The sequence below is a fragment of the Paroedura picta genome, chromosome 1 (assembly GCF_049243985.1).
Source record: "Paroedura picta isolate Pp20150507F chromosome 1, Ppicta_v3.0, whole genome shotgun sequence".
NCBI lineage: Eukaryota > Metazoa > Chordata > Lepidosauria > Squamata > Gekkonidae > Paroedura > Paroedura picta.
Genome location: NC_135369.1, coordinates 49143283 through 49157500, shown reverse-complemented (window position 1 = coordinate 49157500; position 14218 = coordinate 49143283). Strand labels below are relative to the sequence as shown.

At 43.2% G+C, this 14218-nt stretch overlaps 1 protein-coding gene across 3 annotated transcripts in view; it reads right to left on the bottom strand.

The window, feature by feature from the left end:
- Positions 1 to 14218, bottom strand: part of THADA (THADA armadillo repeat containing) — a 175073-nt gene that overhangs the window by 36967 nt on the left and 123888 nt on the right. For all 3 annotated transcript variants that reach the window (XM_077337687.1, XM_077337668.1, XM_077337678.1), the window contains exon 31: positions 12254 to 12339. In XM_077337687.1, the coding sequence (XP_077193802.1) occupies positions 12254 to 12339 (86 nt within the window). The remainder of the gene's footprint in view (positions 1 to 12253; positions 12340 to 14218) is intronic.

Sequence of the window (14218 nt, the reverse complement as noted above, 5' to 3'; positions counted from 1 at the left end):
AAAGTAGTCGATTGCCTGCGTGCAACCCCACCCCACAACCACAGAATGAAAACAATAATTCTTTGCAGTATCCTAGCCAAAGCACAGAGCAGCCAGTAGGGCAGCTGAGTCTGACTGCTTCCCAGGCTATTTAACCCAAGACTGCCTCGCTTGATGAACCACCCTACTAGGCACAAGCCTATATGAGAGTTTCAGTTCCTTGCCTTCAGTTCCTAACTGCCAGCAGCTATGGATACCCCCAAGACTCACTATGTACCTGAGGGCACTGCTTCAGAGAAGAACTGACTGGCCTGGCCAACAGAGCACAGGCAGTGGTGTTCTATCGGCTTCGCCTGAAGGTGCTGATTCTTACCTTCACAACTCCTCATGGTCTGGAATCCATATCCCTAATGGACTGCCTCTCTAACTGGTTCCTGTTCACTTGTACTTCCTCCATGGTCGATGCATATTATAGAACACTCAAGTGTGTTGCCTCTCTGTGGAATGAGCTGTCAGTATCATCTTTACAGACAGATTTCAGAAAGTCTATAAGGCTGTTTTTATTTATTTTTAAATGGCAAATCAGTTTTATTTTGGCAATAGGTCATTTTTGTGTATGTATGTGATTTTAATAGTTGTTGAACTGCATGTGATTAGTGTAAGTTGCTTTAAACCTCTAGGAAACACAACGTAGGAATCTTTTAAAATAAATTTCTCTGAGCCCAGTGGGCAAAAATCACTGGTCTGGTCCTACAAGGGTTGGATTGACAAAGGCATGGAAACAGATGCTTGGCATAGGCTGCCTGCAGTATAGGCACAGGAGTCTACTAAGAGGGAAGAGTAGAAATACCTGCACACAGTAGCACGGGAGCACTCAAGCTGTCCTAGTGAATCAGAAGACTAAAGACAATCCCTACATGGTGGACTAAAGACAATCCCTACATTCAGTAATCTAAGTGTGGCGGTGGAAAAAAAACCAAAGTTGCTGCTGGCTTACAAAACCCCTGCCTGGTTTTCAAGGCAAGGATTATTAAGAGGCGATCTAACACTGCCGGATTCTACATAGCCACCTTGGATTTTTTTTATGGTCTCCCAACCAAATACTAACCAGGACTGACTGCTTAGTTCCTGAGATCAGGCTAGCCTGGGCCATCCAAATCAGGGGGAAATGTGGCTATGTCTATAATACATTGAAGAAATTGTGTGTGTGTGTGTGTGTGGGGGGGGAGTAATACTGTCATCTAATTGTGTCTCAAGCCAGGAATCAAGCTGAGCCCAGCTAGCAGAGTCCGTGATAAAGACACATCCAAGATCCAACAGGTAGTTGTAAATCCAAGGAAGAACTTTATTGAACAGAGTCTACATACAACTAAAGTAAGCCAAGATCTCCAAAGCAAAGATCTTGACAGAACAGATATAGGGTTCTCTCGATAAGGGAGGGGTACAAAGGCATTTAGGCGGGAGAGCAAAGGGCACCAGGGATGCCTAGGTTCACAAGCTGCCAGATGGCCAGAATCTAATCTCTATGGCTATATTTCTGTTGAGACTATGTGTGGGGCTGCTATTGTGTGGGGTCGCAGGAAGAGAGCGATAAAGCAAAAGGAGGAAGACATCCTGCTGAGAAAGTGAGGGAGTCTTGAAGCCTGTGAAGAGATTTACCGTTTTACAACCCGTGGCCTTACCAGGCCGTAGGAAATGAAACTAAACAGGCATGAATCAGGGTTCATGACACTCTTGAGGCACAGGTCAAGAAGGTAGCCAGCCAGGCTTTTTTCCATCTTCACCAATCTCAGCTACTAGTGCCCTACCTGTCCTCCAAACACCTAGCCACAGTGATCCATGCGATGGTCACCTCCAGAATAGATTTCTGTAACTCCTGGGGGAGCTGCAGGCCCTGCGGGAGCTTCCAGCAATCTGCAGGGCCTGCAAAACAGAGCTCTTCTGCAAGGTCGCTGGCTGAGACTGGGCGACAAGGAAGATCAGGGCCCCTCTATAAGAGTGATTGAAGTGGCAGTAGCGAATGCCAGCAGCACCCTCTTTCTCCCTCCCCTCTAGAATGGGTTGGTCCTCAGGACGGGTGGTAGGTAGGAGTTGTTTTTTTACTGCCTCATCTTATAACTGTGGTTAGAATTTATTGTATTGTTGTTTTATTTTGTATAGCATTTTTACTGGGATTTTAAATGCTGTAACTCACCTCGAGCCTCTGGGGATAGTAATAATAAATAATAGTAATAAATAATGATAATGGATTCCAAAGAAAGTTCAGAGATCTGCACCTGTCGCTGCACTTGTGGAGCATTCCTGCCACTGGGGGTTGTGACAGTGGTATCCCTTTCCCCCTTTCCTATCGAACATTTGCTTGGTTGGATAGAAGACTACGCAAACACAAATGTCCTCACACATCTCTGGCTTGGTGTTTATACATGTTTGTTTCATTTCTCAAGTGGCAGCCAAATTTTTCTGGCTTTTTCTTATGCTCTACATTTTGTCCAAAATTTCTTTCCCAGAAAAATAAAAATATCAACTCAAATGAGTAAGTAGTATTCATGTTTCTACCTTTGACGAAAAAACCTTCCTGACTTCCATTTACATATTTATTTTTCTGCCTAACTTAAAGCAAACTCTTTTCCTTGGCCAGCATCAAACTTTTTATTAAACCAACACACTCATTAATTTCCAAAGTAAATGTCTGGCTCTGTTCTTAAGATGCATTAACGAGGCCCTTCTATTTACAGACAAAACTACGCTGTTAGACGGTTCAGCCATTTAACTTTTCCCCTATATTAGCATGAAGGAAGACAAAACAGGAATAGGAAGGGAGCTAAAAATTCAGAGGAAAGATATATACATGGATTGTTTAGGCATATGCAGAAGGCGTATTATTAGAGCAAAACGGCAAGGATCCAATTCAAGGTGTTTTTTAAACGAAGAACATAAAAATCATGGCTAAGCTGGTCAAGTTGGCAGTCGATTACAGTACAGAAAAAACGATGTATGGATGTTAAGGGATTAGTCTAAAGTCTGAGCATGAAATCATTTGTGTTATCGGTTATTGCACACAGTATGCTGAAATAGATGCTATCACTGGTTTAATTCAGCAGAACTGATCTTACACCTACCTACCAAATTAGTCCCTGCCACTCAGCCCCTCTCCTCCCAAGGAATACACACCTCTGAATTTGCATCAATGCTGCCATAGGTGATAAGACCAGTTCTCAGATGCAACTTCTACTAGTTCCTGATTAAATCCTTAATTTAGGCAAGTCTCTTCTTACTGAAGTGAAATGAACCACCTGCATGGCAGCTTTATTATAAATGTATAATTATGGTATTTGCATATCCTACACAGAGCTTGGACATACACTCAGTAAGACTCTTGCACCTAATAGTCATCAGTGAAATCCTCAATATTGGGTTTAATTTGTAGATTAATGGGCTTGGGGGAGAAATTTAGGACCTAGGATTGGTTGTTAGAAACCACTGCAAATGGGAAAAAGGGACCACCTGAAATTCCCAACCCCACATTTGCCCTGCAGAACTCTGAATACAACCCAAGACTTGTACATCACCCCATTCCAAATTACTGTAGTGGAAGATGCTGTATGGCTTGGAACCGGTGAAAACGGATCACAGAGAAAAGGCAAATGTTGTCCCCATCTTCAAGAAAGAGAAAAAGGAGGATCCAGGTAACTATTGACCCGTCAGCTTTACATCTGCAGCTGGCAAAATTTTGGAACAAATAATCAAATACTCAGTCCTTGAGCAGCTGGAACTGGGAGCTGTGATTTCTAAGACTCAGCATGGGTTTCACAAGAAGAAGTCATGTCAGGCCAACCTTAAAAGTGACTACCTTTCTGGATCAGGGGAATGCCATGGACATGGACAATTTATCCGGATTTCAGTAAAGCTTTTGATAAAGAAGGAAAAACCAAATATAAGATGGGGGAGACTTGTCTTGGCAGTAGCATGTGCAAAAAGGATCTAGGAGTCCTAGTAGACCATACATTGAACATGAGTCAGCAGCGTGACTTGATGGCTAAGAAGGCAAATGGGATTTTGGGCTGTATCAAATGGAGCATAGTGTCCAGATCATGAGAGGTGATGGTACCGCTGTACTCTGCTCTGGTTCGGCCTCACTTGAAGTACTGTGTTCAGTTTTGGGCACCTCAGTTGAAGATGGATGTAGGCAAACTGGAGCGTGTCCAGAGGAGGACAACAAAGATCATAGAATCATAGAATCAGAGTTGGAAGGGGCCATACAGGCCATCTAGTCCAACCCCCTGCTCAACGCAGGATCAGCCCAAAGCATCCTAAAGCAAGATGGTAAGGGGTTCGGAGACAAAGACGTATGAAGAAAGGTTAGGGGAACTTGGTCTGTTTAGCCTAGAGAGGAGACAACTGAGAGGGGATCCACAATAAATAGGGGCAGGTCTCAGTAACACACACAGCCAACACACACAGCCATTTTTCACGGGAAAAAGGCTCTCCCACTAGCGTTGTTCTTGTAATGCACAAGTTTCCGGTCTTGCCGAAATCGCAACAAAGGAGGCAATATTTGTCCGTGCTTTCTCCCCCCCCCCCCGGCCATCAATCAAACAGAACAGCCAATTAACTGTAGTGTTCGTGCTTCCCTTTAAAAACTGTTTTTTTAACCCGAAAACACCTGTAGCAACGCATATTTGTTCATTTGATGTATCAGAAAGACCTTTTTCGCTGGCGTGGGAGCTGGCGCTTAACTGTTTACACGCTCTTAAAGTAAAACCCCCCCTGTGCAATTTCTAGCCGAAATTACGGTCAGTATCGAACAGCGGGCTGTATTGTGCTCGGAAACTTTACTTGTGGAGGGATTTCAGCCAAACAAGCATTGCTTATTTGTTGCTTTTGCCAGTTTAAGGGGGGAAAAATGGCGATCGCGACACTGGAAGCTCAAGTGCGAGAGCTTAGGGAGGGACATGCTTGCTACCGTTATACTGAGAACGCAGATGTCTTTTTTGTATATGTTGCAGGTTGTTCTCAAGAGTCTAGTGGTTTTTTAAAGGGGGAAACACAGCCATCTCTATTCCCATTCAGAGGAACTGGTTGGCTACTGTGAGACAGGATTTTTTTTTAAATTGAACCGGATGTCTGTACACAGCCAAAAAACCTAAGAAAGAAACCAACATACAATGTTGGGAGGGAAAAGGAAGGCCGTGATGATCAGTTTGTGGAGGGTCCAAGGGGTTATCCACAGGCTGCACCTTGGCTCCCCAGGGTGGGGGAACCTTCAATCCTGGAGCATTTTGGGATTCCCCAAAAAGCAGTACAATGAAGCGATTTTTGCGGGAGTGTTACAGGAGTGTTGCAGATTGTGTACGACGTCGTGCATAACATTAAAAAATAGCATTACACAATGGTAAGACTTCAGCAACTTTAACACTGTGCGGAATGGCCCAGAGATTTATAAAACTATGCATGGATAGAGACAGAGTTCAACAAGATCTGAACAAAATGGAAAAATGGGCAAATTAGAACAAGATGCAATTTAATAAATATACGTGTAAAGTTCTACATCTGGGTCAGAAAAAATGAAAAGCATGCCTTCTGGATGGGGGATACACCTCTATGTAACACTGTGTGTGAACGAGACCTTGGGGTACTTGTAGACTGTAAGATAAACATGAGCAGGCAGTGTGATGCAGTGGTAAAAAAGGCGAATGCCATTTTGGGCTGTATCAACAGGGGCATCACATCAAAATCACAAAATGTCATAGTCCCATTGTATACGGCACTGGTCAGACCACACCTGGAGTACTGTGTGCAATTCTGGAGGCCTCACTTCAAGAAGGACATGGATAAAATTGAGAGGGTACAGAGAAGAGCGACAAGGATAATCTGGGGCCAAGGGATCAAGCCCTATGAAGATAGGTTGAGGGACTTGGGAATGTTCAGCCTGGAGAAAAGGAGGTTGAGAGGAGAGATGATAGCCCTCTTTAAGTATTTGAAAGGTTGTCACTTAGAGGTTGTCCCTGAAACCACCGTTTCTGACCTGGAGCCAGACATCCTGGAATGTGAAGTCAAATGGGCCTTAAGAAGTCTGAGCAACAATAAAGCTAGTTGTGGTGACAGCATTCCAGTTGAACTATTCAAAATCTTAAAAGACAATGCAGTAAAAGTCCTACACTCAGTATGCCAGCAAATTTGGAAAACTCAACAATGGCCACAGGATTGGAAAAGGTCAGTTTACATTCCAATCCCAAAGAAGGGCAATGCCAAAGAATGTTCAAGCTACCGCACCATTGCACTCATTTCTCATGCTTGCAAAGTTATGCTCAAAATCCTACAAGCTAGGCTCCAGCAATATGTGGACCGAGAACTTCCAGAAGTACAGGCAGGATTTCGAAGAGGCAGAGGAACTAGAGATCAAATTGCCAACATACGCTGGATCATGGAGAAAGCTAGGGAGATCCAGAAGAACATCTACTTCTGCTTCATTGACTATGCTAAAGCCTTTGATTGTGTGGAGCACAACAAATTGTGGCAAGTTCTTAAAGAGATGGGAATACCAGAGCATCTTATTTGTCTCTTGAGAAACTTATATGCAGGTCAAGAAGCAACAGTGAGAATCGAGCATGGAATCACTGATTGGTTCAAAATTGAGAAAGGAGTTTGGCAAGGCTGTATACTGGCTGTATACTGTCGCCTTGCCTATTTAACTTGTATGCGGAGCACATCATGAGAAAGGCGGGTTTAGAGGAGTCACAAATTGGGATCAAGATTGCAGGGAGAAATATCAACAACCTCAGATATGCAGATGATACCACGCTAATGGCAGAAAGCGAAGAGGAACTAAAGAGCCTCTTGATGCGGATAAAGGAGTAGAGTGCAAAAGTTGGTTTGAAACTCAACATCAAGAAAACAAAGATCATGGCATCCGGCCCTCTCAATTCCTGCCAAATAGATGGGGAAGAAATGGAGATAGTGACAGATTTTATTTTCCTGGGCTCCAAGATCACTGCAGATGGGGACTGCAGCAAAGAAATTAAAACACGCTTGCTCCTGGGGAGGAAAGCTATGGCAAATCTAGACAGTAGAGACAACAGAGAAAAAGCAGAGACATCACCCTGCCAACAAAAGTGCGTTTAAGTCAAAGCTATGGTATTCCCATTTGCAATGTATGGCTTCGAATGTTGGACCATAAGGAAGGCTGAGCGTCAAAGAATTGAGGCTTTTGAACTCTGGTGCTGGAGAAGACTCTTGCGAGTCCCTTGGACTGCAAGGCGAACAAACCAGTCAGTGCTAGAGGAGATCAGCCCTGACAGCTCCTTAGAAGGCCAGATTCTGAAGATGAAACTCAAATACTTTGGCCACCTCATAAGAAGGAAGGACTCCCTGGTGAAGAGCCTAATGCTGGGAGCGATCGAGGGCAAAAGAAGAAGGGGACGACAGAGAATGAGGTGGCTGGATGGAGTCACTGAAGCAGTAGGTGCAAACTTAAATGGATTCCGAGGAATGGTAGAGGACAGGAAGGCCTGGAGGATCATTGTCCATGGGGTTGCGATGAGTCAGACACGACTTCGCACCTAACAACAACATCATGACAGCAAGACATAAGGCTATGAACATGGAAAGGAGTGAAACATCTGTCTGCCTTCCTATATAAGTATGCACATGCACACATACTTCCTGCTCTATTAACAGCTACAGGGGGAAAGAAAGAAGATGGAGATTATCAGGACTCCAGGCAAGTTCTACAAGATGCTATGATCATGTAGTTATTCTAACATCGGCATTAGAGGAGGGCAGGATGCTGTTTCCGTTGGCTGCAGAGGAGAGGACACGCAGTAATAGGTTTAAACTACAAGTACAACGATATAGGCTAGATATCGGGGGGGGGGGAATTCACAGTCAGAGTAGTTCAGCAGTGGAATAGGCTGCCTAAGGAGGTGGTGAGCTCCCCCTCACTAGCAGTCTTCAAACAAAGGTTGGATACACACTTTTCTTGGATGCTTTAGGACAGGGGTAGTCAACCTGTGGTCCTCCAGATGTCCATGGACTACAATTCTCATGGGAATTGTAGTCCATTGACATCTGGAGGACCACAGGTTGACTACCCCTGCTTTAGGATGCTTTGGGCTGATCCTGCATTGAGCAGGGGGTTGAACTAGATGGCCTGTGTGGCCCCTTCCAACTCTATGATTCTATGATTCTATGGGTAAAGAGAAATTTTCCTCTCTCCTAAAATCCTTGAACTTGAGGGTATCAGGTTCAGGATGAACAAACGGAAATATACAAAGTGATTAAACTGTGGAATTTGCTGCCAGAGGATGTAGTGATGGCCACAGGAATAAACAGCTTTACAAGGGGATTAGATATATGCATGGAGGGAGAAGAGTTGGTTTTTATACCTCTCTTTTCACTGGCAGAATGAGTCTCAATGGGGCTTACAATCTCCTTTCCTTCCTCTCCCCACAACAGACACTCTATGAGGTAGGTGGGACTGTGACTAGGTCCAAGGTCACCCAGCTGGCTGCATGTGGAAGAATAGGGAATCAAACCCGGTTTGCCAGATTAGGAGCTGCTGCTCTTAACTATTATACCATGCTGGTTAAATCTAACAATGGCTACTAGGCATGGTGACTAAGGGGAACCTCCTCATTCAGAGGCATTAACCATCTGAATCCCAGACCTAGGAAGCAGCATCAGGGAAACACAACCATCTCTATTCCCATTCAGAGGAACTGGTTGGCCACCATGAGACAGGATGCTGGACTAGATGGAGCATTGGTCGGATACAGCAGGACCCTTCTTATGTTCTTATTAACAGACAGGATTCATTTTTTTCAAGAGAAAATCCACTATTGTTGCACAAGAATGTGAGCCATTTTTGTTATCAAGGTCTGAGATTTATTATTCTTAAGTTAGATCCAAATTACTTGCAACAGGCTTTGACAGTAAACTCAGATACTTGTGCCTAATTATCTTTAGTTCATGGTAAATGAAACATTTTCTGCAAAAATGCTTTGATCTACACATTCAGTATATTTTATCTATTATCTGTTCTCCTTTAACAAAACACAGACATCTTTAAATTTAAAAGAAACATCTTAACCATTGCATATGTAACCATGACCCTAAAATAGGTGAGACATATTTCATTTGCACAGCAACAGCAAATTCACAAAAATGATGTTTAGGCCTAGTTCATACATACAGGAGAATAAGGTAACTCAGAAATGTCAGTGGACGGACTGCGCTGGTTCAAACTGCATGTGACAAATCATGGAGGGTCTCACTGTAGTGGGCTCTCCTATGTCAAAAACTCCCTGAAAACAGAAACCAGCATAGCAAGCAATAAGATGTACTCGGTTTCTATTTTTATGGCATTCTTTTTAAATGCAAAGGAATGTCCAGAGTTGGAATCCACCGCTTGTAGCTGGATATGGTTCAATCCAGCCTACCACCTCAGGATTTGGCAACTTAATTCTCCTACACGTGCGATCCAGCCCTTGGTTGCATGCCGCCATGGGAAACTTAAAAAACAGGTACGTCAAAAATCAAGTCCAAAGTATGATGAGGTACTATTGAGCACTACTGCATATACAGACACATTTCCTGCTTGCCATGTCTGGCTATGGTTGGGCTCTTGCCTGCTGAGCCAGGGAACAATCAGCAGTGATACTAGAAAAGCAGGTAAAAATTCAAGTTTGGTTCTATGCTACAACCAAACTCACAAACCCTTCCTGTTCCTTTCCAGGAACCATTTTTGATATGCAGCCTTGTAGCACATACATGACAGGTTAGCACTCACATTCTAATGTGCTTTGTAGGGTTGAAAAGGCCAGCTACCTGGCAATGTGCAATATCTGACACATTAACTGCAACTGATATTAGGAATGAAAGAAAATTACTAACAAGTTACAGTTCTTTTAATTTTGTCATGCCAAATTAATGGCATACAGTGGGTTTTTTTGGTTGTTGTTACTAACTTCTTAATGCCCAGGTAACTAATAAAAACTATATCATGTTAAAAATGTATACATTTACTGTGTCTATCAGGAATTTCATCTTTGTGAATTTAGTCATTCTTCTCTCCAAAGAAATGGGAAAAAATATTTCAAAGCTGCTTATTCCTATCTGTTCCTGTAGGATTTCAATGTACTATGGTACTATTGCTAAATTGCCATGCAAAAATGATGATAGCTATAAAAAGCATGAAAAATATACTTCAGTTATCCTTTCTTTTTAAAAGCCAAGAGTGGGTGGATACTTTCAATACATATCCTGTTCTTTGGTGCCAAAAGGCTAGAGGGACTTAAAAATCATCAGAGAACATTGAACATGAAGGAAGAGGCTGCTGGATACACACTTTCTTTTAAAGAAGATCCAAGCCTAAGAAACTCCACAGAGACAAAAATGGCAAGAGATATTAAGGCTCAGGTACTCCTGGTGTGGAGCAAGCTCTCTGAGAAGACCCTTCCTCCTGGGTCCAGAGATAGCATTTCTTTCCGCCCAGCATCCAAACTATTAGCCTAATCAAGAAAATTATAGAGACAGTGAATAAAAGCAAGTTTCTTACTAAATCTGCTTGCCCTTCTTCTGCCTCTTCCAGAGCTGAATGGTTATGAAAGGGAGTCTGAAATGCCCACTCTGGGGGCATCTAATGCATTAAACTACAAATCTCTATACAGCAGATTACTATATGGAAAGAAACTTGCTTATCTGGCTGCCAATGGGGTAAAAAAAGATTCAGAAACAAGACTATGTGTACATGAGAAAGAATGAGATGGCAGGGTCAACCTGCGAGCAGGGTTTACCAACAGAGGAAGTCCAGCTGCAAAGGCAGCTGAAGATGCCTGTGCTCTCATGGAATTTGCAGTTAGGCCCTGGGGACAGTCCAGTTTTGTTGCACCGTATGCATGTTTAATTGCTAACACAAACCTCTTGGAGATTGTTTGCGACAAGGTTTTGCAGCTGTTGTTTGGACCCCAGAAACAGACGAATAGAGATTTGTCTTTACAGAAGTCTTACTCTGTTGAAATAAAACAGGGTATCAAGTGTGTGTAGTTGTTTTTTAAATGGAGTTTCTGGGTTTTGGAAGAAAACTGGAAGCGCTAGAGGCTATCCGAGATGAAATTTAGATACTACCTGGTAGTAGGACCTTTTCTTTAAATATATGTAAGAATGGGGGTTCTGTAGTTAGGACCGAGAGTTTTCCCACTCTGAGCGCAGATGTGATTGCCACTAAATGCTGTCTTATAAGACAAAAAGGCTAAGTCCATTTGTGCCATGGGTGCAAAAGTTTGGACAAAACAAGCGAAGGCTCCACTGTGAAACAACCGGTGCAACTGGCAGAAAAGAGTTCTTTAAACCCTTAAAAAATGCTTTGGATAACTAATTCGCAAAAAAATGAAATATTGTTTATCTATGCTGATATAGCATCTAAACGAACTTTAATATAGTGGTCCCCAACCATGGGGCCGCGGCTCCCTCTCCCCGCCCCCCCCCGCAGTAAAAAACTTCCCGGGCCGCAAGCGTGCGGCCCAGGAAGCTTCTTACTGTGGGAAGGGGGAAAGGGAAGCAGGGCCAGGCCGCACATGCGCGTATGCATCATGTGCGGCTGAAATCACGCATGCGCGGCACTTCCACGCATGTGTGAACGTGCCACGCATGGCGCATGCACATCCGGGCCGCAGATGCGCAATGCGCGGCCGCGCATGCATGGCATGCACGGCTGGGCAATCGCTCTCCCTGCTGCCACCGGTCCCCAGCCTCAAAAAGGTTGGGGACCACTGCCTTAATAGACGTCCTGGCTAAACCTGAACCCTTTGTCAATAGATAAGCCAAAATCTCATTTATATGGCACATAGTAGGTAACAACCCCTTCTGTTCTAAAGACAAAATCAAATTTATATGGGACGTAACTCTATTATTCTGTTCTATTATTATTCTATGATTCTATGGAAGGGACCTCCTGGGTCATCTAGTCCAACCCCCAGCCCTGTGCAGGACACTCACAACCCTATTGTTCATCCACTGTAATCTGCCAACCCCTTGAACCTTCACAGAATCAGCCTCTCCATCAGAGGTTATCAGAGGCTATCCAGCCTCTGTTTATAAATTTCCAAAGATGGAATTTACATAGGAATATTACTACTATTATTTACCATTGTTCATAGTATACAGAACCCTGACTTGGATGGCTAGCCTAATCTCTTCAGATCTCAGAAACTGAGCGGGGTCAGTTAGCAAAAATTCCCTCATCTATTGGGGAAATAATACATTAACTCAAACTTACCCTTTATTCTAGATTTTCCAATGTAATTTTTCAGCAAAACAAGAATGTCTAGATACATCGCTCTGGTGACCAGACAAGGATTTTGCCTAAAAACAAAGTCATTGGGATAAGTTACATTGTTTAACTTTTAAAACAGTCCTTCAGCCCAACCTCTAACATATTTAACAATTTAATACTTGGGAAACTGATGGGGAAAGTCAGAAATGCAAGCCCCTTTTATCTAGACACTAGATTTTCTATAAGATCTATGAAGTGGGGATATATTCCTTAGTCAAAAGTTACATATAAGCAAACAAGCTACATATAGAACTCATGCATACTTTTCTCAACTAGAACTAATAAAGTATAAGTAAAATAATTCTGGGCCCAGAATCTACCTAGTATTCATATTTTTCTATCTTACATGGGGATAGATCAAGATGGATAGCTGTGCGAGTCTGGAATTCAGTAGCACTTTAAAGACTAACCAAATTTGTGGTACAGTATGAGCTTTCATGGGTCACTACTCACTTCTTCAGATATAGCTAGAATGTGAGTCCATCTGTCCTATATATTGAAAAAGGAGTGATTTCAAATGCTAAATGACATTAGCAAGTATGATTGGATTAAGTGTGATATGCAGAGAGGTAGTGGATGTGAAGAAATCACCATTAATAATGTGACAAGAAACCTAGGTCTCGATTCAGTCCAGGTGGATACACTGTCTTGAGCAGCCTTACTCAACTTTTATACCATTGAGAAATCTCTGAAACATTCTTCAGGCTTCAAGGAACCCCAGGAGTGGCGTGATTATCTAGACTATGGTTAGGAAACATAGCTGTGTACACACCACCCGGGGGCCCTCCCCTTCCCACCCCTTCCAGGCCCATCATTAGCCATTTTTTGAGGGGAGGGATCAACATGACTGTATATGGCTACATAACCAGATAAATGTTTAACAAATTTTTAAAAAAATTAAAATTCCATCCAGGAAACCCTTCCAGAGTCATCAAGAAACTCCAGGGTTTCATGAAACCCTGTTTGAGAAAGCCTGATCTTGAGCTTTGTTATTAGCCGCAATTCATCAGTTTCTATTCTCCCTTTCAAATTCCTTTGTGAGAGAACTGTTGCATTCAGGGCAGTAACTGAATGTCTTGGAAGGTTAAAATGTTTCCCCCACTGGTTTTAAATGTTGTGGTTTCTGATGTCAGACTTATGTCCATTAATTGCCTGTTATCATGCACAGCTAAACAATACAGCTTTGATAACATACCACAAGTTCTATTAGTTTCCAGAAGGCAATAATACATTCCATTTTTTTTGCTAATATTTCTCCAAAAAGACAAAATGTAATACCTTACTTATTTGTGTTTTTAGACACAAATGTTCAGCACTAATAGTTGTGCTTTAGGAGTGTGGGACAAGTCAAATCTTTAGTTGTGGCATGCATAGTCAATTTTGATGATGAGCAAGGAATCTCAAGCACCAAATATTAGCGGGATCATAGGTACTAACGCTTTCCTGATCTTCGTCCCGGGTCCCATCCAGGACCTTAAGCCCTGTCAGCCGGAGCGCCCTCTCTGCCCCCTTGTTATGTGGGCTGTCACCCCTCCATCAAAGGCTGGCACACCCGTGTCAGCCCTTCCTGACACTCCTGCGCAGACCCTGGCACCAGAGAGAAAAGCCAGGTCAAGCCTTGCAAAGCATAATGGGAGAGCAACTAAAACCCACTTCTGGCTCTGAAGCAGGACTTGGAGTTAGGCTTCCCCCAACCTACTTGCTTGCAAACAGAAGAGGAGTTTGTCAGCACACCTGGCAACTACAGAGAGACAAAGGCACCCCACCCAAGACTCCCCTCCAGCCAGCCAAGCACATTGTCCCATAAAGGGAACTGGCCACTCTCTTTCAGCACCAAATCTAATCCAAGATTTGGTCTTTGTCTTTTCCCTTACCACTATCCCCAGGCACAAGCAACCATCCAGGATT